At 48.3% G+C, this 24,982-nt stretch overlaps 2 protein-coding genes and 3 long non-coding RNA genes across 12 annotated transcripts in view; 3 read left to right on the top strand and 2 right to left on the bottom strand.

The window, feature by feature from the left end:
• Window positions 1–674: 674 nt before the first annotated feature.
• LOC132447680 (uncharacterized) lies at window positions 675–1,422 on the top strand. Its single transcript, XR_009523176.1, has 2 exons — window positions 675–871; window positions 938–1,422. It is a non-coding gene; the product is annotated as an uncharacterized LOC132447680 (long non-coding RNA).
• Window positions 1,423–3,770: 2,348 nt separating this feature from the next.
• LOC132447671 (nuclear factor 7, brain-like) lies at window positions 3,771–6,042 on the top strand. The gene is made up of 2 exons (XM_060038574.1): window positions 3,771–3,925; window positions 4,025–6,042. Exon 2 carries the CDS (start codon window positions 4,027–4,029, stop codon window positions 5,656–5,658), a length of 1,632 nt encoding a protein of 543 aa, XP_059894557.1. The 5' UTR covers window positions 3,771–3,925; window positions 4,025–4,026; the 3' UTR covers window positions 5,659–6,042.
• A 2,289-nt stretch (window positions 6,043–8,331) lies between these two features.
• Window positions 8,332–9,039, bottom strand: LOC132447669 (uncharacterized). 2 transcript variants are annotated; one of them, XR_009523170.1, is made up of 4 exons: window positions 8,818–9,039; window positions 8,638–8,742; window positions 8,447–8,551; window positions 8,332–8,367 (listed from the first exon to the last, which is right to left on the bottom strand). It is a non-coding gene; the product is annotated as an uncharacterized LOC132447669 (long non-coding RNA). The 2 variants fall into 2 exon arrangements; XR_009523169.1 differs by having other exon boundaries at window positions 8,638–9,039.
• Window positions 9,040–10,630: 1,591 nt separating this feature from the next.
• Window positions 10,631–24,982, bottom strand: part of ppp1r12a (protein phosphatase 1, regulatory subunit 12A) — a 47,272-nt gene continuing 32,920 nt past the window's right edge. For 3 of the 7 annotated variants that reach the window (XM_060038571.1, XM_060038566.1, XM_060038565.1), the window contains 15 exons: window positions 24,475–24,624; window positions 23,440–23,592; window positions 21,752–21,988; window positions 21,263–21,406; window positions 20,724–20,814; window positions 20,122–20,292; window positions 19,307–19,466; window positions 18,238–18,356; window positions 18,015–18,080; window positions 17,199–17,215; window positions 16,907–17,024; window positions 16,438–16,542; window positions 15,976–16,023; window positions 13,900–13,950; window positions 12,440–12,756 (listed from right to left, as the gene is read on the bottom strand). In XM_060038571.1, the coding sequence (XP_059894554.1) occupies window positions 12,592–12,756; window positions 13,900–13,950; window positions 15,976–16,023; window positions 16,438–16,542; window positions 16,907–17,024; window positions 17,199–17,215; window positions 18,015–18,080; window positions 18,238–18,356; window positions 19,307–19,466; window positions 20,122–20,292; window positions 20,724–20,814; window positions 21,263–21,406; window positions 21,752–21,988; window positions 23,440–23,592; window positions 24,475–24,624 (1,795 nt within the window). In that variant the 3' untranslated portion in view covers window positions 12,440–12,591. Of the gene's footprint in view, window positions 10,947–12,439; window positions 12,757–13,899; window positions 13,951–15,975; window positions 16,024–16,437; window positions 16,543–16,906; window positions 17,025–17,198; window positions 17,216–18,014; window positions 18,081–18,237; window positions 18,357–19,306; window positions 19,467–20,121; window positions 20,293–20,723; window positions 20,815–21,262; window positions 21,407–21,751; window positions 21,989–23,439; window positions 23,593–24,474; window positions 24,625–24,982 lie in introns of those variants that run through there. The other 4 variants (XM_060038567.1, XM_060038570.1, XM_060038568.1 and 1 more) reach the window with 3 other exon arrangements.
• Window positions 15,374–15,698, top strand: LOC132447670 (uncharacterized). The gene is made up of 2 exons (XR_009523171.1): window positions 15,374–15,452; window positions 15,495–15,698. It is a non-coding gene; the product is annotated as an uncharacterized LOC132447670 (long non-coding RNA).

The raw sequence follows: 24,982 nt of genomic DNA, 5'->3' as shown, positions 1-24,982 counted from the left end.
CGTATGAGCTGGAATGTTGATGGCCTGATGAATATCAGGTGCTGTGCACTGTTGTGATTCTTAAATGAGTGGCAATGACGGAATGTCATGTTCTGTTTGATGATTTTTGTGAGGCTTTGTCTAAAGATTTTATGTGGCGATTTTGGTGAATTTTTGATTATTTTTGTACCCTGTGAATCTTTTTATCATGTCAGGGTTTTATCAATGCGTCTGATTCTAGACATTAATATTCTGAAAGAATTTTGAGTCCAGGTCAATCTGGTGAGGAGAAATAAGCCTAACTCATGATTCTTTACAATAGCGCCACCTTTGGGTGCATTACCACACATTTGGGTTTATGGGTAGAGGGGGTTATTGGTAACCTGCAATTTTCAAGAGTATTCGACTTACGGTATAGGCTGCAGTATGACTTTATGAAAAAAACGTTATTAGGGGTAATTAGGGGTTACTAATAATAATGGATTGAATTTAGGCTATATAGCGCTTTTCTAGACACTCAAAGACGCTTTACAGTGAAGGGGGGACCTCACTAATGCCCCGTTTACACCATCCCGCTAATGGCCGCTAATGGCCGATGGACCACCGATGTGGAAGTCGGGGTGATTCGGGTGACATCGGGCTAAAAATGTATGATCGTTATGTTATAACGATAACATAATGATGTATGCCAGGGAAGACACCCGAAGTGCTTTTGGCGTAATTTGACGTCATTTCGAATGACGCCAAACACGTCAAATGACGCGTTTGGCGTCATTTGGCGTCATTTCGGGAGAAGGCAAAGGGGAGACTGGTTTAGACTGATATTTATTTATATATTTATTTATATTACAATAGCGATTTTATAATAATAGAACGCCGGTTCTAAATGGGCGTAGTACCCTGTAATTATAAAAGTAGGACATCCATCCATCACCCCCTATTTATACCCAAGTGGCAGATTGAGGGTCTTCCTTAACACAATCTGGTCACTCACAATCGTCATTTGTCTAGGGTTCTCGAGGGTCTTTCGTGTGTTGAGGTTGCCGATATAAAGACGATAAAACACGATAAAGCGCGGAAGATTAACGAATATAGCCGATGTGCCCAGGAAAATTCCCGAACGATTTGCGATGTCTTACGTTATACTCCCGTTCTATTCCCGATTATAGCCGATTAGCCCATAGCAACACCTGGTAACCGATTCTACCCCGATAGACCCAAAATTAACAAACATGTTCGTTCTTTGCCGATGTTGCCCGTTGTTGCCCGATCATTGAGCATTTCTTCCCGTTTCTTCCCGTTGTCTAACGATGTTCCCGGGAAGAGTAACGGTGTTTCCCGATGCAACCACGCTATTTGCCGATGTTATAACGATAGCTGCTGATTTAGCCATCGGGCACCATCGGGGCCCACTATCGGGTAGGTGTAAACAGGGCATAACCACCAACATTAACGAAATGGTATCATATTTACGAAAGTTAGGTAGGTGAGCTTCCAATTAGTTTATTCTGTCTAGTTAAGAGTTTTATTGAAATATTTCAATATAAATCTGCAATATGCAACTAAAACTACTCATATTTAGATTATTTATCTAATTTATTGAAATATACTCGAAAACAGACACACGTAAATATAAATCAAGTATAATTTACCATTAATATTGGTTTATCAAATGTATTATCCCTTAGAGGGTCAATTTTAAGGGTCAGTTATTGGGTGTCGTTGGTGTTTATTTTATGGCGTAGGCTATATTATTTGTATATTATGGCGTTGGGGTTGTTTATTTTCTTAAAGGGAACCCAGCTGATTAGCTTCACCCCAAGTTTGTGAGTATTGTGACTTTGTCTTGTGAGCTCTTCCCTCCTCTCCTCTCCTCATCCTCCTTTCTCTTAGGCCTATCTCTGATCTCCTCCAGAGCTCATCTAGGATTGTGTTCATTATTGTCGTACATTACACACTACGTGTGTCCTCCACATGTCAAAGGTTACCCCATTTAGTTTTCTGAATCTAAAATAGATGTTGTACGACTGAACTCCCTCTGGGGGAGTTCATAGTGAATCACTATGGGGACGTTGACGCTCCCGCTCGTGTGGAGTCCTAATCCCCATGAGCCACGCCCACCAGTGTTGCCAAGTGTACGATAATTATCGTATTTGTACGATAATTTGGCCCTCTGTACGATGTACGATCAATAATCCCAAAAAAGGCCAAAAATACGATAATTTGACTTTTGAATTTGATTTTCAGTGAATGTGTGGTTGTAATCGGCTGTAATCAGCCTGTCGCAACTGTCTGTCGGATTTCTTTTTGTGAACCCTGAAGGCATCTCTTTCCATGTGACAAATTTCAAGCCAATCGTGCTTTTCTAAATGTGAGCTTGCCTCAGAACAACGGCAATGATTGGCTGAATAGTCCGCTGCGCCCGCCCCAGGAAAAAAAGAAAAAGAAAAAAAAGAAGAAGAAGCAGAGACGGCTCGGCCCGGTCTGGAGAAGCGCGGAAAAGAAAATGAAAGAACCTTTTTATATAGCCAGGTTATATATGCACTTTATTTTATTTATTTTTTCCACAATATCTTTATTTGAGTTTTAAGCACCATAGCAAAGAGAAATACAGTCTTTGACATTCCTGCAACATGTCAACATATGTTAGCTGCCTTACTATGTTCAGAACAGAACATAAAACAAAAAATCACATAGAACTGCACTTTATTTTAAGTTAGAACCTGGTGTAGGCACTATTAAGTTTTCATAAGTGCAGTTTTTGTTTATTTTATGAATTGTTGTCATTTTGAGGACAGAGACAATGTTGTTTCTCTGAAAATAAAATTTCAATATGTGAAACCAGATCTTTATTCTTGTCAGTTATCATGAATACTATTTCCCTTTTAAACCTGGTGCTATGTCTATTTCCTAACAGTGGGTGGCCTCCAGGCCTCATGATTTGGCTCATTAGTTCCCACCCGTCATTGTTTATGGGGGACACGTTAGCCTAACGCAACTGTGGGGCTGCTGATGAATCCATTCCGTACCAACGCAAAGCCGTGAGTGCCTGTTAGATGCTATTCAACACTCGAGTGACTATATAGCGCATCAATAGACTTGTTATTTTGATTATGTCGCTGGTACGATAATCCTACATTTCCCACCTGGCAACACTGACGCCCACTGACTGGCTGGACGGCGCGAGGAGAGGGAGAGACGTACCGAGATACCTCTGAGCAGTCAGCAGCATGGGAATGAATAACCCCATCACACGTTTATATGTTACACCTTCTCCCTGATGGTCTGAGTAAGTCGCCAAGTGTTTTCGTGACTCGTTAGTCGCCTTTTAGAAATAAAGGCGCTAAGAGAGTCAATGATACGTAGGCTACACAACGTGCGTGTGTATGGTGTGTGCGCGCGCGTGCCTGTGGGTCTGTGTGTAGTGGTGAGCGGTTTCAACTCCAAGCTGAAACGTGGTTTGTTCCACAATGACTGCAACATCTGTAGCATCCTATAGAGCAAGATGCCCCCTTAGTTAACCCCTACCTGTTCAATTGCCACATATATCCTTAAACACTGTCTAACCCCTACCTGTTCCATTATCACTTATATCCTTGAACACTGTCTAACCCCACCTGTTCCATTACCAAATATACACTGTCCAACCCCTCCCTGCTCCTGGCAGTTTGCATACAAATGTCAAACACAAGGAGCGCTTACATATGAGGGCAGGCCGTCGGTCCACCGCCGCAACAAATAAAAAACAGATTTAAAACTCTTGAAAATCAACACATGATGATTGATGATTTTTTTTATTTACTTGTCAGTGAACTGTGTCCGTGGGGGCGGAGCCAGGTGTTAGGGGAAGGGACAGGTTTTTAGGGGAGGAGAGAAGAGGACGCGCAGTTCTGGAAACGAAACCCATTGTGGAAAAAATATTCAGACGGACAGAAACCAAAACAAGGTGAGTAAAACAGCACAAGAGAAGTTAAAACCTCTCTTCCCGTTATGGAATAAGAAAAATATAATTGCTCAATATATAAACCTTGTCGTCTGTGTTTAGGAATGGCCTCTGCTAACACTTCCTGGCTTGAAGAGAACTTTTCATGTTCCATCTGTCTGGATGTGTTTAACGATCCAGTTACCACCGCATGTGGACACAACTTCTGCAGAACCTGTATTACAAAGTTCTGGGATGAACAAGTCCAGTACAAATGTCCTGTTTGCAACAAGCTTTTCAAACCAAGACCTGAACTACAGGTCAATATCCTCTTATCAGAGCTGGCTGCTCAGTCTAGATTCAGAATGTCTGTCCGAGTAAAAGAGCATTCTTATGTTGCACCAGGAGAAGTTCCCTGTGACGCCTGTACTGGGACCCAGCTGAAGGCCGTGAAGTCCTGCCTAATGTGTTTTTCCTCATACTGCCAAACCCACCTGGAGCCACATGAGAGAGTCGCTGGCCTGAAGAAACATCGGCTGGTCGAGCCTATGGACCGTCTGGAAGACAGGATGTGTAAGAACCACGACCGACTTCTGGAGCTCTTCTGCCAGACCGAACAAGTGTGTGTGTGTCTGTTCTGCATAGAGGCAGACCACAAGTCCCATCCTGTTGTACCTCTAAAGGAGGAATATGAAGTGAAGACGGCCCAGCTGGGGAAGATGGAGGCTGAATTTCCGCAGATGATCCAGGAGAGAAAACAAAAGATTAAGAAGATCAAATACACCGTAGAAATGAGCAAGAAAGACACAGACAGAGAGATAGCCGATGGTGTGCAGGTCTTCACTGCTCTGAAAGGCTGTGTTGAAAAGTGCCGGGATGAATTCAACCAAACGGTGAAAGAGAAACTGAAATCCACAGTGAAACAAGCTGAAGACCTCATCAAAGAGCTGGAGCAGGAAATAGAAGATCTAACCAAAAGAAGCTCAGTGGTGAAGCAGCTCTCACACACTGAAGACCACCTCCACTTCCTCCAGGCCTTCAGCTCCCTGAAGGATCCTCCACCCACCAGGGACTGGACCACGGTGGAGGTCCGTCCTCCGTCATACGCAGGGACCTTGAGGAGATCCCTGGATCAGCTGGAGGAGACACTGAACATGGAGATGAAGCTGCGTGATGATGCTGAACTGAAGAGGTTCCAGCAGTATGAAGTAGATTTGACTCTGGATCCTGATACTGCTCATACCAGGCTCATCCTGTCTGAGGATGGGAAACAAGTACATGATGGAGGTGTAGGGAAGGTACTCCCAGACAACCCTAAGAGATTTACATGGAATATATTTGTACTTTCTAGGCAGAGCTTTTCGTCAGGTATATTTTACTTTGAGGTCCAGGTTAAAGACAAGACTGGATGGTGGTTAGGAGTGGCCAGAGAGTCCGTAGAAAGAAAAGGTCAGACCAAGTGGACCCCCGAGACTGGTTACTGGATTCTGGACTACTACAAGAATGGGTTAGTATTTAGAGATAACCCTTCCGTCAGTCTCCCTCTGAGAGCTGAGCTCCAGAAGGTGGGGGTGTTTGTTGATTATGATGAGGGTCTGGTCTCCTTCTATGATGTGGAAGCCAGGGTTCATATCTACTCTGCTACTGGCTGCACCTTCAGTGAGCCTCTCTATCCATTCCTCTGTTCAATGTACCATGGTTATGGGGGTAACAACTCTGCGCCCCTGATCATCTCACCTGTCAATCAAACAGACTAGGACCTTTGTTTGATAATGCAACATACAAACCACCAAACAACTAATGTTTCCTGAATTAGAATCTGTATGTGAGATCTGAAAGAACTGCATTTATGTCGTACTGCTGTCATTTAACGAGGATAAATTGTTCAAGAATCTAACCCCAGTTGTTGAATACAACCCTTTATGAAGGGTTAGATTACACTTGTCTGTTTTCTCCTTTTTTTTTTTATATGTTCAACGCTATTATTAACTGTTGCAGTTATGTAGAACATTTTTACAGGATTCATTTGTATAAATAATAATTGTATTAACATTTCTATTGGTTTTAACTTCTGAATAGTGAATGAAAAAACAATACAATTGTCTTACTTTTCAAATTCTAATAAAAGGAAAAATAATGAATTTGCAGTCCTACATTATCATTGTAATACATAATTTAAGTGGAATAGATACATTCCAGTCTAATAGTGTTCAGTTAGTGTTCATCTCTCGGTTATCCTAGCAGCACACCTGGAAGGTCCTTCCAGCACCTTGGCTCCCTGCAGGTCTCTATTATGGCAGGCACGCGCTGAAGGGGGGGGGGGGGGGGGTGTTATAATATATAAGTGAAGTTGGTAGCCTCGTCTACCTGCGCTGCCGGTAGGTGACGTGATAGGCCATCAACGTGACCTTTCACATTTGCCTGCTTGCAAGATGCGCATCGTATAGTTGTTTTAATAGACGGTGAAAAGCTGAATAAGATCACTACAGACCGTCTGTTTACAAACCAATTAGCTGATGTTTGTTTTGTGTTCTGAAATAAGGAGGCTTGTAGTAGCAACCAGAGGGGTATGCTACTCCACGAACGGAGGTTTAACAAACACAGAGTTAACGCTGTTAACTTGTTGACCCTGTGCCGAGCTGTCGGCACCGGTTATGCATTAGTTCAATCAACACGGGTTAATACAGCGTTGTGCGTGTTCACGGCAAACCTAGGCTATAAAGACGGGATGATCATGGAAATCCTGTTGAAAATGGCAAAACGGGACGCATATTTCAACGATCTCGACCTCCAGGTTCTCCTGGAGAGTTACGATGAGGACAAGGTAGTGATAGTGAGGAAAGGTAACACTAAAGAGAAATGAAGCCTGGCAGAGGATAGCTGACCGCGTAAATTTGTAAGTGTCATGGCAAAAGCACTATCCTAAATATTACTAGAACTATGAATCTATTCATTGCCTATCTCAGTTAAGCTTTCTTAACATTTCATAATCTGTAATCTACCAAGATGCAATCTGACGGCCCTCAAACGATCATTGGAACAAGTAAAAATGAAATACAAAAACCTACTTGCGGTATACCTTTCCCACCATCGTCCTACATATTTGTCAGCCCGGCACTTAAATGGTCATATCATAGGCCTATTTGTCACTCCTCCTGCATTTAAATAGCCACTTTTTTTTTTAAAGCCAATCGTAAGAGGGCCGACAGTCGGTAGACTGGATCTGGCCCTCCAATTACCTTCACCCCGGTTGAGGAGCTGGCTGTGAGCATTATTACAGGGCGCCCTGGCATGGAGGGGGTACCTGGAGGTACCTCCTCAGAGAGTCCGGGGCCATCTCCGTCGACCGCCAACCCACTGGTTCAATGTAGGTTTATTGTATTTTAATTTTTTTATGTCTTTGAACACATGCAAACCGTGTGCGTGTCTCAGCGCAAATGTTCCAAATGTTCTTTTGTAGCTGGGTAGAAAATCCCATGTTTTTATGCCTGCTGTATATGTGGCTCTTTTCCAAAACGTCACTAATTAATCAAGATGCAGATTGTTTTTAATGGAGCCGGCTACGACTGAACATCCTCCAGTTTCTGTAAATCCGGTGGGCCTATTTATTATCATTTCGGTTAAGCGCATCTCAAACTACTCAGCCAATAAACTTATAATTGCTCTTTGTATGACAGGAGGCCGATGATATTGCCGTGGATGGGTCACCGAAAGAACTGAGGTGGGCTTTTTCTAGCCAGTTCCAAGTCATTGATGATATTAATAATGATTAAACCAAACTAAGTGTTCTCGAACTCACTTGTCTCTTAACAGACTGGTCGATAGCGACGGGTCCGTGTACATCAAGGTCGCAATATGAGCACGTAAGACATATCCCTGGGCTACTCACTTACTTTATTGGCCAAGTATGTCGCTTGAATGTTGAAACAATATTTTCCTCTATTTAAGATGACAATTAGGCTAAAGAATTATACCGTGTCCATCTTCAGCGGGAAATAAAGGCTGATTTGGAGATGGAGTAGGCCTACATGAAGCTGCTGACGGGTCAAAAAGGAGGTTGGGCAGAAATTCAAAGTGGACATGATATTGCTTTTCAAGGTAGCCTACTAATTATATTATTTTCCCTACCACAGCAACTAAAGAATAAAATATGATGGATGAAAACAGTGTTTGGGGTGTTTATTTCTTTTTTTAAATTGAAATGATTTCTGCAAATGTGGTCTCGCATCATTTGTCCAGTCCTTGCATCCATTTGCGGAATGTGTTCCTCCTCGAGGAACGGGTCAAAGGGGGGAGGCATCTCTTTGCGCAGAGATATTGTGGAGGACGGCGCATGCAACAATTACTTTGCATGCCCGTTCCGGACAAACTCTAAGTTCACCTGACGTAGGCATTGGAATCTGGACTTCAATATCCCAAATGTATTTTCAATACCCTTGATCAATAGGAGATACACATCGAATGCCCTGCGATCAAATACAAACTTTGAGCCATCTTGCACAAGCACAACAATTATGAGGTATATATTTTCATAATGCAACGCACCCTGTTGATATTGCTCAAATTTGATTCACGATACATCCTGGCATCGTGGACCGAACCAGGCCATTTTGCCTCTACATTCGTGATCATGTGGGAAGCATCACAAATCTAGTAATGATAAAAAAAAGGGATCGACAGGGATTAACAAACCATGGAGATATTGGAAATGGCCAATATAGGCTGCGTATACCTACCTGAACATTTATACTGTGATAGCCTTTCCTGTTCAGCCTCATTTATAGATAGGGCCGTTATGGGGACTTGTGTGTCATCAATGCACCGAATTACATTTGAAAATCCTGAAATATAACACCCAGATGAAAAGTCAACAAAGATAATTTCTGTGCCATTTGGTTAAAGTAGATAATGCTGACCTGCAAGTTGGTGGAACTCCATTTGTATGACCCTCGTGGGTTTGTGTCCAGGGAAGCGGATGAAGTCGCGCATGAACCGCTTCAGCGCAAGACGCACTTTACGCACGGATCGGCGCACCGTAGCTTTCCCAATGTGCTCAGAATCTCCAACATTATAGAGAAAACTACCATTTGCAAAAAAGGGCTACGCAAATAGTCTGGAGTGAACTGAGGCCAGGTCATCTGTTGTATAAAGTTCTATAATTACAAAAAAGAAGCAATGGAACTTTACAATGTACAAGTTTATTTTTAATGAACTCTTCAGTGGTTGTTGTCACAGCACAGCTTGCATGTATGAAGCCACACACTTATTTTACAAGATGGCGCGAGGAGGGGGAAGCAAAAACATGGGGAGAAAAAGCTCAACAAATAAAATCAAAACCAAGGGATAGATAGTCAACATTCTGCCGGACATTTCTCTGCTAAAAAAATTCTTTAAAAGAATCTTTAAAAAAAGAAGAACTATCTTTAAAAGGCCACTGAAATGCATATGTGTTTTCAGAAGCACAGGGCGACTTGATGGTGGCAAGGTATGACAGTATCGACAGTGCATGTAGACATCGTTGTTAAAAAGGACCGGGTTAGCCATAGCCAAGATATTTTAAAGTTTCTTTTAGTGACAACACCTTTTCGCTATAATACTACAGCTTAGAAAAAAAACAACAACTGAACAGCACTCTTCCAAGGATACAATGTGTGAAATGTTGTGAAGCAATTATATTATTATTTTTTTAAAACACTTTCTATTTAAACCGCGTAAAGGAAGCAAAAAATACCCCCCGGGGGGGTGGGGTGGGGGGGGCCGTCCCCTGTAACAGAGCGGCCGTGCTCTCGATCGTCCGATGGCCTCAGACGAAAAACAAAGTTAAAAACACACCTTTTTTTGTCCTCTGGGATTGGTATATGTTTAATAGTAACAGACGAGTGCATGCCATGTGCTGATTCAAACGATACATTACAGAAACCGACCTCACTACCGACTAAAGAACAAAGGGGGCGGGGCTAAATAACAAAGGGGGCGGGGCTAAAGGGTGCTTCGGACACAGCAGAAGAGTGGAAACAATATCCTACCGGCAATGGACTCGTCTTTAAAGCGTTTAAAAAGTAGAAATAAAAATGCATATTGCACATAAAGTGAAAGCTTAAACTCTGTCTTGTTTCAGAAAAAGCAAGATTCGTCTTTATCTCTCGCTTTTTTGTCTCCCGTCGGGAAGAAAAAAAAGACAAAAAACTTTTGGAAGGGGGGGGAGAGTTTGGGGGAGGTGGGGTGCATGAGCCTGTGCACGCATCTGGGTGGGGCATGAAAGGGGGAGACAAGGCTCACGTGTGTGTGTGTGTGTGTGTGTGTGTGTGTGTGTGTGTGTGTGTGTGTGTGTGTGTGTGTGTGTGTGTGTGTGTGTGTGTGTGTGTGTGTGTGTGTGTGTGTGTGTGTGTGTGTGTGTGTGTGTGTGTGTGTGTGTGTGTGTGTGTGTGTGTCACCTCATCCCTCCAACAGGTCGGAGGGATGAGGTGAAACAAGGTGTCTCTGAGGTCGAGGGAGGTGGAAAGTCAAAAGAAAGATGGATACAAGTGTTTTTTCTTACATTTTTTTCCTTATGTACAACTAAGGCTTATTGGTTAAATAACAACTCTCAGGCGCCCCCCCCCCCCCACCCTCTGTGTTTCTACGTCCCCTGCTGCCCCTGCTCCACCCGTCCTCTGTAAACTCAGTGGTTCCATCCGGGTGATAAGATGTCTGGGTGGAGTTGGGGGTGGAGGTGGGGGGGGGGGGGGGGGTGGAGGTGGGGGGGGGGGACAAATAGGAGGTAAAGAAAGGGTACGGGGGCGAGAGAAAAGGATCTCTCTCATTTCTGATGTCTGTTGCAATTAATATCTAATATGTGCGTTCCATCGGCCACTGCCATGGAGGGGTGGGGGGGGGGGGGGCGTAGTGATGGGCAAAGCGGGGGGATGCGGGGGGCGCAGAGGACTGGCGGGGGCTTTGGGGGGGGGGGGGGAGGTGTCTACTTGGAGAGCTTGCTGATGACTCTGATGAGAGCTCCGTTCTCGTCTTTGAGTCTCTGGTTGTCGGCTTTCAAGTCCGGTAGCGTCTGAAAGACAGAGCGAGAGAGGGAGAGGGAGAGAGGGAGAGGGAGAGGGAGGTTAGACAAAGTGCGGACATACACACACACACCTGGCTGTAAACCCGACGGTCCCGGGTGGCAAACGGTTAATTGCAGCGTAGGCAGCAAACTTGGACCAATCACAAAACCTCCATTTGTACGAACGGTTTTGGCTTTCCTCTGCGTGCCGAGACAGAGGAGAGAGGGGGGGGAGGGGGGGGGGGGGGGGCAGGGGATGGAACCAAACACAAACTGGAGCCCCGAACGTCTGGGGAGGCGAGGGAGAGAGCAGAGCCATGCAAAACCAGTATGACTGCCGGGCCGCTGCTGCCAACGGGCAAGGCAGCCAACCGGGATTCAAACCCACAGCACAAACAAGCACCTCGTTTTTTCCGCTCACCCAAACCGAACGCCGTGGTTTGGCGGAGAGCGAGAGCCGAGAGTGGTTTGTCTTCCAGGAGAACACGAGGTTACGACGGGCGGTTTGAGAACATAGAACGTACGACGTTCCGTCGAATCCACGACGGCGCAGGCTCTGATTGTTCAGAGCTGCGCCTGGAAGGTGCTTCGGTGAAACCGCAAAACGCAATGGTTGTATCGAGTCAATTGGAACGGTGGGGATAAACTCGCACGATGGTCGAATCAACCTGTTTTTATACACACACACACACACTACGGCAAAACACGATCATCTTCCTGTACAGCCAAATGTATCCTGACTGACATTTTGGGTCCCAATTGCAAAGGTTTCAGAATGTACAACAAAGTTTCAGAATCGTTCAATTATCGGGAGGCACATGCCCGAGCCTTTAACTGAAACCGGAAGTTATAGCGCCCCCTTCTGAAACATGTTTGGGACCTGCTTACCGGGGATATGTATACGGTATATTCCCAAAATTGGACAACTTTTGACCAGTCCACCGCAGAGATAATGGCGTTACCAATCCAATATCATAATAATACCCATCCCCTTGAAAAGCTATCCACAGACACTCTGAATACCCAACAGGCCGCAGTCATGCAGCGGAAGCCAAGACCCCGAACAGAACGCAACCCTCGCACCCTCGGACGGACGGGGCCGGAACCAGGGGGTCAGGGTGCGTTTAGAGGGAACGAGGGGGGGTGGGGTCGCGTCCCCTTACAGTACAGTACAGTCGGGTGGAACGGGGGGCTCACAGATCAGGGGTTACTGATGAGTGACAGTTGAAGTCTAAAACCATGCTCGGATCTAATTGTGTCACCCCCCCCCCCCCCCCCTCCCCCCTTTCCCTTAGTGATGTGCTGTAAGAGGACAGCGACCCATTCAACTCCACCCCTCTCGGAGGAACAAAACAAACGCACCCCCCTCGACAGCACCTCCAAACCAGGAGGTTTGGAGCAGCACAGGGAAAAGGGGAAACGAGTTCACACGCAAACACACACACACAGACGCACAAACACACACAAACACACACTGTGTGGACGGCTGGGGCACCTGCCTTGCTACGGGGACGTGGCGGAGCGCGAATGGAAGGCACAGAAAAGAGATGGGATGGATTGGAGGAGTGTGAACGGAGGGGGGAGGAAGGAAGAAGGGAGGAGGAGGAGGAGACGGAGGAGGAGGAGGTGGTGACGGAGGTGGTTTGTTTTGGGTTTAGAGGTCGATGGAGGAGGAGGAGGAGGAGGAGCAGGCGGAGGCGGGCCGGCGGTTGCGGGACTGCGAGAGCTTGGCCACCACGCGGCCCAGCGCCCGGTTCTCCGTCTGCAAGCGCTCCTTCACCTGCCGCAGGGCCTGCACCTGCTTTACCTGGGGCAGGCTCTGCAGGGGGCGGGGGAGACACGGGGGGGGGGGGGGGAGGCACAGGGGGAGACACAGGGGGAGGAGGGAGGGAGGAGACAAGGGGGGGGAGAGGGGAGGGAGGGAGGAGACAAGGGGGGGGAGAGGGGAGGCACAGGGGGAGAGGGAAGGCACAGGGGGGGGGAGGAGACACAGGGGGAGGGAGGGAGGGAGGAGACAAGGGGGGGAGGGGGGAGAGGGGAGGCACAGGGGGGGGGGGCGAGACACAGGGGGAGGGAGGGAGGGAGGAGACAAGGGGGGGAGGGACGAGACGCAGGGAGGGGGGGGGGAGACGGGGAGGGAGGGGACACAGGGGGAGGGAGGGGACACAGGGAGGCGGGGAGGGGGCGAGGGACCAGGGGACACAGCGGAGCAGGAGAACGGGAGAGAGGAAATGAAAGGATGGTGGAAGGAGAGAGAAGAGGGTCAAAACGGGCGAAGAGGGAAACGGAGGAATGTGGAAGTGGGTTAAAAGGAGAGGGGGGGGGGTACAATACAGGGACGATGTGAAATAATAAGAGGGAACAAGGAGAGGAACACGAGCACAGAAGAGGACAAAGAGTTTAGAAAATGGGGACAAAGTTTAGACAGCGAGTAACGACTAGCAATGCACGGGGGAGCTCTAAGATAACAGAGATGGACGACTGGCCTAGGAGACACACACAACATGGCTCGATGAGATTCAGTGGTTATTGGGTCACCTGACGCGTCAATCTGAGATGATTGGACACATTTCCCCCCATTGCCCTCCGCCTGAAGCTTAAGGGTAAGTTCATAACCTTTGGGTGATGTAACTACTAGGAAAATAACCAACGCTGTAATGTATTTTGCAGGATCACAGCGTGGAACATTATCTGGAAGAGGGAATGTGTTCCCAGTGTCACCTCAAGGGGGCGCTGTTAGTTAGCGAGCTGCTCCTGCTCAAATGAGGCTACTACTAGGTCATTATCAACATGTTGAGGACTGGATCCTTGTCCAGACTCCCTTTGAACACACTTTTTTTAAATACTGTGTCTGTTTGTCTATCTGTATCGGGGGGGGGGGGGGGGGGGGGGGGGTTCTCTGTGGGGCTTGTCTGTGGGGGGCGGGCTCGTGCCTATGTGTGTGTGTAGAGGAGGACTTTACCTTCAGCTCCTCCTCCATCTCAGAGATCTTCCTTTCAAGCGCTCTTCTTTCCTGTGGGCGGGGAAGAAGAGCGTCACTGAGGCGCACACACACACACTGCAGGGTTCAAAGGTCAAAGGTCCAACACAACACAACACAGGCTATGCATGTGCTAAAAGACACCGGGTGAGGGACGGGGACAGGGGGGGAGGGAGGAGAGGGGTGAGGAAGTTTGGGGGTGTTGCACACACACACACACACACACACACGCGTGAACACACGCAGGACTGTGAGGTGACCGCTTCGGCGACCTCAGCGTCAGAATGGCAGTGAAAGAATGAATGAATGAATCGATGAATTGATGAATGGATGAATCGATGAATTAAGACATGTGGGACAGCGGGAGGGGGATATTGATCAGTTGGGTTAAGACTCCAGAAAGAAGATTCCTGGAACATGTGAGGGATTGTTGGTCCCGTCCGACCCCAGGTAAGATGACGGGCTCTTTGTTCATTCCAGACGGGGAACAGGCCCGTTATGCGGCAGACATTTTGACAGGTCATAGCGGGGTTAACACGGGTGCAGTGGGCGAAATGCCAATCCAGTGAGACCGCATACACCATATCAGGGCCATACTATAGGGCAGTGGTACTCAAATGGGGGTACGCGTACCCTTAGGGGTAGCTTGGAGTACCGCAGGGGGTACGCCGTAAATCACAATTTTCTTTTTTTTTTTTAAAGAAAGGTGAACTATCATTTATTTCTCCTGTGCCGTTGTGCTTCTTAGCCAACAGTTGCATGACGCACAGGCCCATGTTTGTCACTAAATTGCGAGTACTTTCAACCTTTTAATGTTCATGTTTACACTGCCATTGGACCCCACATACATTATTTATGTTAATTAGGGGTCCTACCGAAAAACGTAGGAACCATATTATATTCGTTAGTATTATCTTACACTAGTAGAAAACGTTTGAGAACCACTACTGTAGGGTATTAATTACACCTGTCTTCAACCTGCAAGACATGTCAAAATGGCTGCTGTAAGAAGGGCCAATCAGGGGAGGGGGGCGGGGACATGAGGTTTCCTTCGTCCGCCATGGTGACCCGAGTCTGAGTCAGTGAGCCTTCCTGGACTCTGGTCTACAGAATCTGGACAAACACGACATGGTGACCACACACTGCCCGGAAGGTCATGTGACAGGAATGATGCGAGAGAGACTGAGGAAGATGGACCCAAAAAAGGAGCGTGAGAGAGTAAAGGGAAAGGGAAAGAGAGGGGAACCAAGAGAAAGAACGAGAGAATGGGAAGAGTAGGAAAAATAGGGAAAGAGTGAGAGATAGAGGCCAGAACCGTAGAACAACATGAGCTACAAAGAAACGACAAGATAGCAAGAGAAAACAAAGTTAGAAAGCCACGATAAATATACACGTACAATAACAGAACCGACCGCGAGAACGCATGAGAGAAAGTCAAATAAAATGAGACGAGGACGAGAGACAGAAAGAGGTCGAGAGAGACAGAAAGAGGTCGAGAGAGAGACAGAAAGAGGTCGAAAGTAAGACAGAAAGAGGTCGAAAGTGAGACAGAAAGAGGACGAGAGTAAGACAGAAAGGACGAGAGTAAGACAGAAAGAGGTCGGGAGTAAGACAGAAAGGGGTCGAGAGTAAGACAGAAAGGGGTCGAGAGTAAGACAGAAAGGGGTAGAGTGAGACTGAGAAGGTAGAGAGTGAGACACGAGTGTCGCGGACCATCCCCCCCAGCTGCTACTGGAGCCAGCGATCAGAACGCGTGAGACAGGAGGACAGCCAGCAGTGGAGATCAGCTATAAACTCTGAAGAAAACCATACCACCACCACCACCAGCAGCAGCAGCAGCAGCACCGGCCCACAGCTGATAGTGGGGCCTGCCTGCTACCTTCAGACATAAACCCAGGGGAGCCACACGTTACCACGCAGCCAGCCACCGGGGATCAGCTCAGTTAGTCCTCACTTGAGACTTTAGGAGACGAGTAGCGTACGTTTTGGGGTCTCTCAGGCAGAAGCGTTACATGTCGGATATGGGAGTGTTAAAAAAGGTGAACAAATGGCGGTTACCCTTTTCTCCATTTCCAGCTGCGACCGGTCGGCGTAGCGTTCCTGCCTCTGGAGAAGGGAAACATTGGAGGTAAGTGAGTGGGCGGGGCTAAGGCCAACTGACCAAAAACTGCAATGTCAATCATAATCATATTTCGATTGTATCGCGTTTTTTGCACACAAAAAAAATCGATTAAACGATTTTTTATCGGACAAGCAACCAGCTGAAAACACAACATATCATTGAGTAACAAACAGAAGATTTATTTTATATAATTTTTAAATATAAATACCAAAATGATTGATGAAATAACCAAATTATAAAATCAACAAAATGTCCGTCGACTGACTAACGCACAATGCTCAGCACCGATCACAGCCGTGCTAATGCTATACAACAGATCGTGTAGCCCTCTGAAGTGATAGTGTTAATGTACAGGAGCGGTGGGGGCCAGAGGGAACCAGGGGGGGGGTCATGCGTACCGCCGTGGCCTTCTCCAGCTGGAGCTTCAGGTCCGCCAGCTCTAGGTCCGTGTCGCGTAACTGGGCCTTCAGCTTCTCGTTCTCAGCTAGGATCTGCTCATAGAGCTGGGGGAGAGAGAGAAGACCCGGTTACAGCACAACTCAGACTGAGAATATAGTGCTGCTTTAGAGCTGTGCACGCCTGTCCTATATTACATCCTATTATTTTTAGGATAAGAGGCCACAGCAGAGTGATAACCAACTGTCAGCTTGCAAAGAAGAGCATGAAAAACGACTTTAAAAACAGACTATAAAAAGACCAGTTAAATGCCCCAAAACACAAAGACTGGCGTCAACCGTTTAATTTTGCAAAATGTATTTCAGCAGAACTGCATACATTTTTCATGACACGGCCAGGGACCCTGAAACCGAGAAAACTACGAGGATTTACAAGAAACAAAAATCAATAATCAATAAACGGTTGGAATACCTTCTTGTAGTCGGTGTTGTCGTCCCTGTCTAGCCTGCTCGAGTAGGGCCTCCGACCGTCGCCATAGGTACGGCCGCCCACCGACTCGTTGCGTTCATAGGAAGTGCTGCCGTCATTCCTTTGACCACAACAAACCGCTTTTTAGTCAAAGCTTTATTGACAACATTGAGACAATTTAATTGAAATTGCTGGAAAAACAATGTTTTGAAATATAACTGTCCAATGCGTAGTACCTGCACAAATAATAACACTCAACATTTATACAGTGCATAGAAAGCAGAGTTTAACATACCTTGACAGTCTGTCGCTCTGTAAAGAAAATGCAAGAAAAAAAGTATGAATGAGTATTCTTCCATCGATTCCCTTTCCATGCTGCTCAAGTTACTTTGAACAAACAGGAACATTCAATATCTGAATATCCGACCTAACCTTGTGTAAGTGAAGCCCCTGATTTAGCTCGAATTTGAACAATGAGAAAAACTTTCATAAACAGTTTCGTGGAGACTGGCAAAAGCGTAGGATTTTACTCCAGTTTTCTCCTATTTTAGTAACTGACAAAATGGCATCGATGAATCTGCTGACGACCAAATAAGACCTATCGCGTGAAAATAGTTACAGGTTTGCCTTAACATTTGCCCTGCAAAGTCCAAAAATAAGATGAAAGAAAGCTTGGTGTGTAACAGGACATTTATCTGTTGAGACCCTGGCCAAGCACAATGCACTGCCTTTCCTAACTTTATTAAGAATCATCTCAATAACAATGCGAACATCTTCAAGGTAGAATTGCGTCAACCTCTGTGTGTCTTAAAATACCTGCTCCCAGAACCGCTGTTATGTGTGAGTGGAACTATGAATAATGTTTTCACTGCAAGGTTATCGTCACAGATGGCAAAACAGGGTGACTGTTAGAAATTCATAAGAGGGTGGAGGGAGGTCTATCGAGGCCAACCGGAGATTGAAAATATGTAAGCTCTCAGCTGAAAGACACGAGACATGACACTATAAGCAATGAGAGGTTTAAGAGGAGTCTGCCGTGATAGCACTCTATGTAAGCAGCTCACGCCCCTGCTGCTTAAACGCGCGCGCGTGCGTGCGTGCGTGTTCGTACCTGAGGCTCGCTCTTGACGCTGCCGTCCTCCGAGTCCGACTGTGGGTCGGGGTCATTCTCATCGCTCTGAAATATGAATAACATGATTAAAAATATGAATAATATTCATTAGAATAATCAATCAGCTAAGAGGTTTCTCAATGTCAACATGCATAGGAAGATGGCATTCAAAAGGCGTGTTGTTTATTGGTGACAGAACCTTCCCCCCGGGGGCGTGGCCTACCTCGTGGGTCCAGAAGGACACCCCCGTGGAGCGCCTCTTCTCGCGGGGCCGCCGGCGATCCCGGATGGAGCGGGGCTGGGACTTGTCCTCGCCCTCCTTCTCCTCCTCCTTGTCCGTCTCTGTGGGGACAGAAGGGCCACCGCGGGCTAAGAGTTAGCCGCTAACCCTTTAACAACCACCGCGGGCTAAGAGTTAGCCGCTAACCCTTTAACAACCACCGCGGGCTAAGAGGTAGCCGCTAACCCTTTAACAACCACCGCGGGCTAAGAGGTAGCCGCTAACCCTTTAACAACCACCGCGGGCTAAGAGTTAGCCGCTAACCCTTTAACAACCACCGCGGGCTAAGAGTTAGCCGCTTACCCTTTAACAACCACCGCGGGCTAAGAGTTAGCCGCTAACCCTTTAACAACCACCGCGGGCTAAGAGTTAGCCGCTTACCCTTTAACAACCACCGCGGGCTAAGAGTTAGCCGCTAACCCTTTAACAACCACCGCGGGCTAAGAGTTAGCCGCTAACCCTTTAACAACCACCGCGGGCTAAGAGTTAGCCGCTAACCCTTTAACAACCACCACGGGCTAAGAGTTAGCCGCTAACCCTTTAACAACCACCACGGGCTAAGAGTTAGCCGCTAACCCTTTAACAACCACCGCAGGCTAAGAGTTAGCCGCTAACCCTTTAACAACCACCACGGGCTAAGAGTTAGCCGCTTACCCTTTAACAACCACCGCGGGCTAAGAGTTAGCCGCTAACCCTTTAACAACCACCGCGGGCTAAGAGTTAGCCGCTAACCTTTTAGCAACTCAATAGAAAGATCCCCACAGGCTTTAGGTTAGCCGCTAAACCTTTATGAACTAAAGAGTTCTCACCACGCATACAACACCTCCAGAATAATGATAAAACACCACTAACTTGTATGTTCATGTAAACACCACCTTTCGCGGACACTGAAAATCGAAGTCGCCCCTTTTTGTAGTTGTATATTATCATAACCCATCAAGACTACAAATCCCATGACCAGGGGAAAGCGATGACTGAGTGCCGTGCGCAAGCAGCGCCGGGCGTGGCTCACCCTTCTCCGTGTCCCGGGAGGAGCGGCAGTAGGAGGAGGTGATGCCCGTCAGGGAGTTGGGCCGGTGGAGGGAGGAGGAGGTGGAGGAGAGGGGGGTGGAGGAGGTGCTCACGCTGCTGGAGGTGGTGGAGGTGGCCGAGGGGCGGTACCGCTGGTAGGTCTGAGGGAGAGAGATGGAGAGAGACGAGAGACGGAGATGAGTGAGAGAGACAAAGAGTGGATAAGTGAAACAGAGAGACAGAAAGAACGATGAGTGAATGAGAGACAGAAGAGGCAGAGGGAATGAATGAGTGAGACAAACATGATTGAATGGGAGCGAGTCAAAGATGAGACAGAAAGAACGAATGAGTGAAACAGGCAGAAGTAGTAAACGAGTGAAACAGACGATGGAGTGAATGAGAGACAAAGACAAGAGGGACAGAAAGAACGAGTGAGTGAAAGAGACGGAAAGAACTAATGAGTGAATGAGCGAGACGACGACACGAGAGAGGCAGAAAGAGCGGATGACAGGGTGAGAGAATGAGCAAAACATATTGCCGCACGCGAGAGAGAGAGAGGGCGGGACGGAGATCAAAGAGGAAGGGCTTTAAAGTGCCGACAAATGCACAAAAACATAATTCAGAAAATCAAAAGACACACTGGTGTTGTTCTTTAAAACACCACAAACCTAAAACATATCTCCCCCCCCCCCCCCCCCATTAAAAAAAAAAAAAAAAAAAGAGTTGTGGAATCTAAAATGGCAACATGGGCCCTTTCTCTGTCTCCATTCTGCTGAACCCCCCCCGCCCCCCCAGGCCACGGGCCGGGCCGCGCACCTCGTCCAAGCTGCGGTAGCGCGACCGGTAGTCGTCCTCCCTGGTCTCCGTCTCCTTGCGCTCCTCCTGCAGCTTCTCCTTGTCCTGCTTCTCGCGCTCCTCCTCGCGGCTCCGAGGCGCCCGGCCCTTACCGATCTTCTCCGCCTCCTGGAGGTCCGTCAGGGTCACGCCCTGGAGGGGGGGGAGGGGGGGGGGGGGGCAGGGGGGTGAGTGGTGCTGCTCTGGGTGGTGGTCAGTGCTGGAGTGAGTGAGTGAGTGAGTGAGTGAGTGAGTGAGTGAGGCAGTGAGTGTTTCTCTGGGTCGAGCCCTGGAGGGGGAGACCGAGGGGGGGGGGGGGGGGGGAGGGTGAGGAAGTCGCTCTGGGGTTAGGGTTAGTGGTGGGGTGGAAGAGTGTGTGAGTGAGGGAGGGAGTGTTTCTCTTGGTGATTGTCCGGTGATGGGCTCGAAGAGTGAGTGAGTGTTTTTCTGGGTGAGTGTGTGCTAAGGTGACTGAGTGTTCCTCCGGGGGATTGAGGGATTGACAGCTTTTTCTGCGGGATTGTCCATTGGTGGGGATGTAAAAGTGAGTGAGCGTTTCTCTACGCGAGCGAGTGCGTCTGTACCTGGGTGGACCTCCTAGACTGCCGCGCCTGCCTGGAGCGAGCCTTCCTCTGAGACTCCGACTCCTCGTCCCTCACTGGCGTCAGGTACGACCTGAGGGACACAACAGGGCAGATGGAACACATCGTACAGACATCTGTCCCGCATGCAAAGTGAGGCTGTGGCCTTGGGCAGCAGTCATCTTCCTTCCATCTTCCAAGCATAAGAGTAGCATATCAGTCCATCAGCACCCCCCCCCCCCCCCCCCCCCCCCTCACCCCAACACACAGCAGGTGGCTCCTTCAGCGCCCCAAGAACCCAAGTCTGTTCCTTCTCAAGGTCCATCTCTATATATACTGTAAACTAAATCTAAATCAGCATAGGAACACAATCAAAAAAAGCAAAACCAGTTCAAAATGACCAAACATTATTTTAGACACTGGGTTTCAAAAAAACTAAATACGTTTTTTTTTTTTTACCCAAAAACACTCGAGGCAGGAAGGCCATGTTCTGCCAACAACATTGACACTCGTCACCCGTCCAACACGAGCCCTGCACGTACCTGCGTCTCTCCCTGCCGTCCGAGCCGATGATGGTGCTAGTGGTGGAGGAGGTGGTGGTGGTGGTGGAGCCAGTGTTCATTGTGGGGATGACCGCCGCGGACTCCTTCTCCTTGTCCCGGTCGGAGCTCTCCTCCGACCAGTACCTGGCCACAAGGAAACGTTTCCCAACGTGAGCGAGAGCAGAAGCACTACAAAATGGCTCCCGGGCTGAACCCACGAACGGCGGAAACGCCGTTGTGCGTACAACACACTGCTACACAATTGTATGATTTTAGGGTGGAGGGTATGATTTAAGTTTGCTTAGCCGAATTAAAGCACCCTTTTCCGGAGCAGATATAGAACCAGCATCGCACCCACCCACACCCACCCACCCACACTCACCCAGCAATATAAGGTGGTGCAGGGGAGCTAATCAGCACGGTTCCCTTTAACAAAAACGCCACCAGCCACGTCATGCCAATCCCCCCCCACCCGAGGACGGAGCGTACCTGCTGGTGAGGCTGGTGGGGGGCCGGGTGGAGGAGGTGCCCAGGCTCGAGAGCAGACCGCGGTGGCCGGTGGGTGAGGTAACAGAGGAGGAGGAGGTGGACGTGGTGGTGGAGGAGGTGGTGGTGGTGGAGGAGGTGGAGGAGACGGGGCTGGAGGTGGTGGTGGTCGTCGGGGAGGTGGAGGAGGTGGTGGTGGAGGTCAGGTCCTCGTGCTGACCCCGCCTGCCGAAGGAGCCACTGAAGGGACACGACATTCACTTTAATACTTTGTACTACGAGGAGGACCGCTGATGGGACGGCTGGGCGGATAGTTCAGGACCGACCCGTTCCCTCCCTGGTTTAAATCAAGACCGGTTGGTCAGATTTGTTCAACTCAAACCCACCATCATTGCCTAAATGTGGTGATAACGTTTATACACTGGCCGGATAAAGGGTTTATTCAAAGGACATTTAAAGTGGTATCTGTCTAGATCAGTGGTTCTCAAATGGGGGTACGTGTAACCCCTAGGGGTATTTTGGAGTACAAAAGCGGGTACTCATAAAAATGAATGAACTAAAATGTTTCAATTCTGAAAGAATCTGTTTTGTGCCGGTGAAGGGGGTACTCAGCTAAATATCTTAGAGGGGGGTTCACTCATAAAAATAGTTTGAGAACCACTGCTCTAGATGATGATGAAATAGGAAAGACTCGTTATTTTGCCTCTCACTTAAGATAAGGGCACATTGGTATGTAAATCGATGTAGTCTGGGAGTCTATGGTACCCCATTTAGTAATATCCCGAGTTAAACCAAGGTGGGGAGATGCTTCTAAGCTGAGGTTCATTACATTAAGGCCCAATCCCATTTCTACCCCTTCCCCCTCCCCCTTGTTTTGAAGGGGTAAGGGGAAGGGGTAAGGGGAAGAAATGGGATTGGGCCCAAGTCTTTGGTTGACTATTTTCCTGACTAAAGTTTTGAGCGTTGCGGAAAGTAATGGAGCGACGGCTCCATTACTTACCCATAAACGAAGTGTGCTCATCGTTTAAATGTCATTTCTAATAACCTTCTAAGTGATAACCTTCAACTTCTCAAAGCATCGCTCCATTTGGCTTTAAGAATGAAAAAGGAATTAAGCTTAAAAAGAACAGTGTGGCTTCTTCAAGTAGGAGCTAGTTGCCCATAAAACTGAGAGATGGAGCGACAGACAGAGAGACCGTCAGAGATACAGACAGATGACATAGGTGGAGAGACAGACGGAGAGAGACCAACAGAGATAGACAGAGACAGTGAGATAGACAAAAGACAGAGAGAGAGAGACACAGACCAAGACAGTGAAAGTTAAGTGAGAGATACAAACAGAAAAAGAAAGAAAGAGAAACAAACTAAGAGAGATAGAAAGAGGTACAGACAGAGAAAGCGAGAGAGAGAAAGTAAGAGATACAGACCGAGAGAGATAGAAAGAGGTACAGACAGAGAAAGTAAGAGATAGTCAAAGATACAGACTGAGAGATGGACAGAGAGATAGTTTGAGACACAGACAGAAAGATACAAAGAGAAACAGACAGGTCTCTGAGACAGAGACGTAGACCGAGGGACACAGACGGTGAGCGACACGGACAGACGGATCTAGAGGAACCCCGCAGACGGACGGAGGTGGGGGCCGGTGAGAGGCGGCGGCGGCGGCGGCGGGCGGGGCCTGGGTTCTGTACCTGCGGTAAATGCTGTAAGACTGGTAATGGGAGGAGGGCGACTGCCAGGGTTTAGTGTTAGAGGCGTTAGGCTCCAAGCTGGAGGTGGACCACGACTTGGCCGGCACGTCCCGCGTGCTGCCGCTGCGCCCTAGTGCCAGCGTGTGGGACGTGCTGGGGGGGGGTGGGGGGTAACCACGGTGCAGGGGGGGGGGGTTGTGTATGTGTGTTGGTATGTGGGAGAGAGTGTGTGTGTGTGTGTGTGTGAGAGTGAGAGTGGGTGTTTGTGGGAGAGAGTGTGTGTGGGAGAGAGGAGAGAAGGTTGATTTATTTGTGTTTTTTGGTGTGTGTGTGTGTTTTGGAAGGTGAGTGTGTACAGGTGTGTGTGTGGTGGAAGGGGAGTGTGTACAGGTGTATGTTGTGGAAGGGGAGAGGGGGGGGTTTAGGGATGGAGGGAGGAGGCGAGAGCAGCAAGTTAGCATAGGGCAGACACGGGCACACTAATATCCAACGCACACGCATGTACACAGGTCTGGCTAATAGCGTCTGGGTCTAGGGTTCGTGCCGTAACAATTTGCGTCAATTATGAAAATGTGAATGTTAATAGTCAGAATCCCACCCATCATCTACAACTTAAAGGCACATCACCCCTGACCGGACAGTCACGTGACACAGGTCCGTGGCCGTGACACTAGTGTAGGGAGGTAGAGGATGCCTAGCATGGATGGGGGGGGGGGGGGGGGGGGGGGGTTTACATAAGCAGCTGCCGGCACACATGGAAGCACCTGTGCACTCACACGCACAAACGCACGCATGCATGTCTCCGCGGCATCATGGTGTGACGGGACGGCTCCAACACTACGATCGTACTACGAAGGTCACCTCGTCTACGCTACGTTAGTCGGTTCACCATAAAAGGAGACGGGGGTCCACGATCTATTCTGTAGACGGTCGAAGGTCGTCTTAAGAGTCCACCCAGCAGGTCTCAAGTGATGGAGCGAGTGCTGGGTGGAGGAGGAGGAGGCGGTCCCCGCAGGGCAGCGGTGGACGGCTAACCTGCGCTGGTAGCTGGGGACTCGGTTGGTGGTGGTGGTGGTGGTGGTGGTGGAGGCGGTGGTGGTGGACGCGGTGCCGTCGCTGTTCTTCAGGTCGTCGTCCCAGCGCCGGCGGGTGTAGGAGCTGCTGCGGGCCAGAGAGGCGGAGTCCCTGGTGGGTGGGGAAGGGGCGGAGGAACCACAGGGGAGATGAGGCAGGGTCCCGGGGCGCCACAGAGCCAGTAACGCTTCCTGACGTAGGACCGTCTGTGGGGTCCTGTGATCTAAATCTGCCTGATACTGCTCAAGAAGAATTTTCCCATGATAACATTCATGAATCAGCAAATACTTATTAAATTATAAAATAATGAACCGACAGCAATACCTTATGAATACTATTCAATTCATATTACCATTCATAAAGGATGGATGCTAGGAATCAGGTAAAGGTGCTTATGAGCTCGGACAGAACTGGGCAAAAGGCCTTTTAGGCTTTTGCACCATCTTCCCGAAATAACCTGCAGAAGCAG

This window comes from Gadus macrocephalus, chromosome 19, assembly GCF_031168955.1.
Source record: "Gadus macrocephalus chromosome 19, ASM3116895v1".
In the NCBI taxonomy this organism is placed as follows: Eukaryota; Metazoa; Chordata; class Actinopteri; order Gadiformes; family Gadidae; genus Gadus; species Gadus macrocephalus.
The sequence above is the reverse complement of the archived record's forward strand: the minus strand, read 5'-3'. Positions and strand labels throughout refer to the sequence as shown.

Excerpts from the sequence above, each read along its gene's own strand:
- LOC132447671 (XM_060038574.1), top strand. The coding sequence starts at position 4,027 with ATGGCCTCTGCTAACACTTCCTGGCTTGAAGAGAACTTTTCATGTTCC.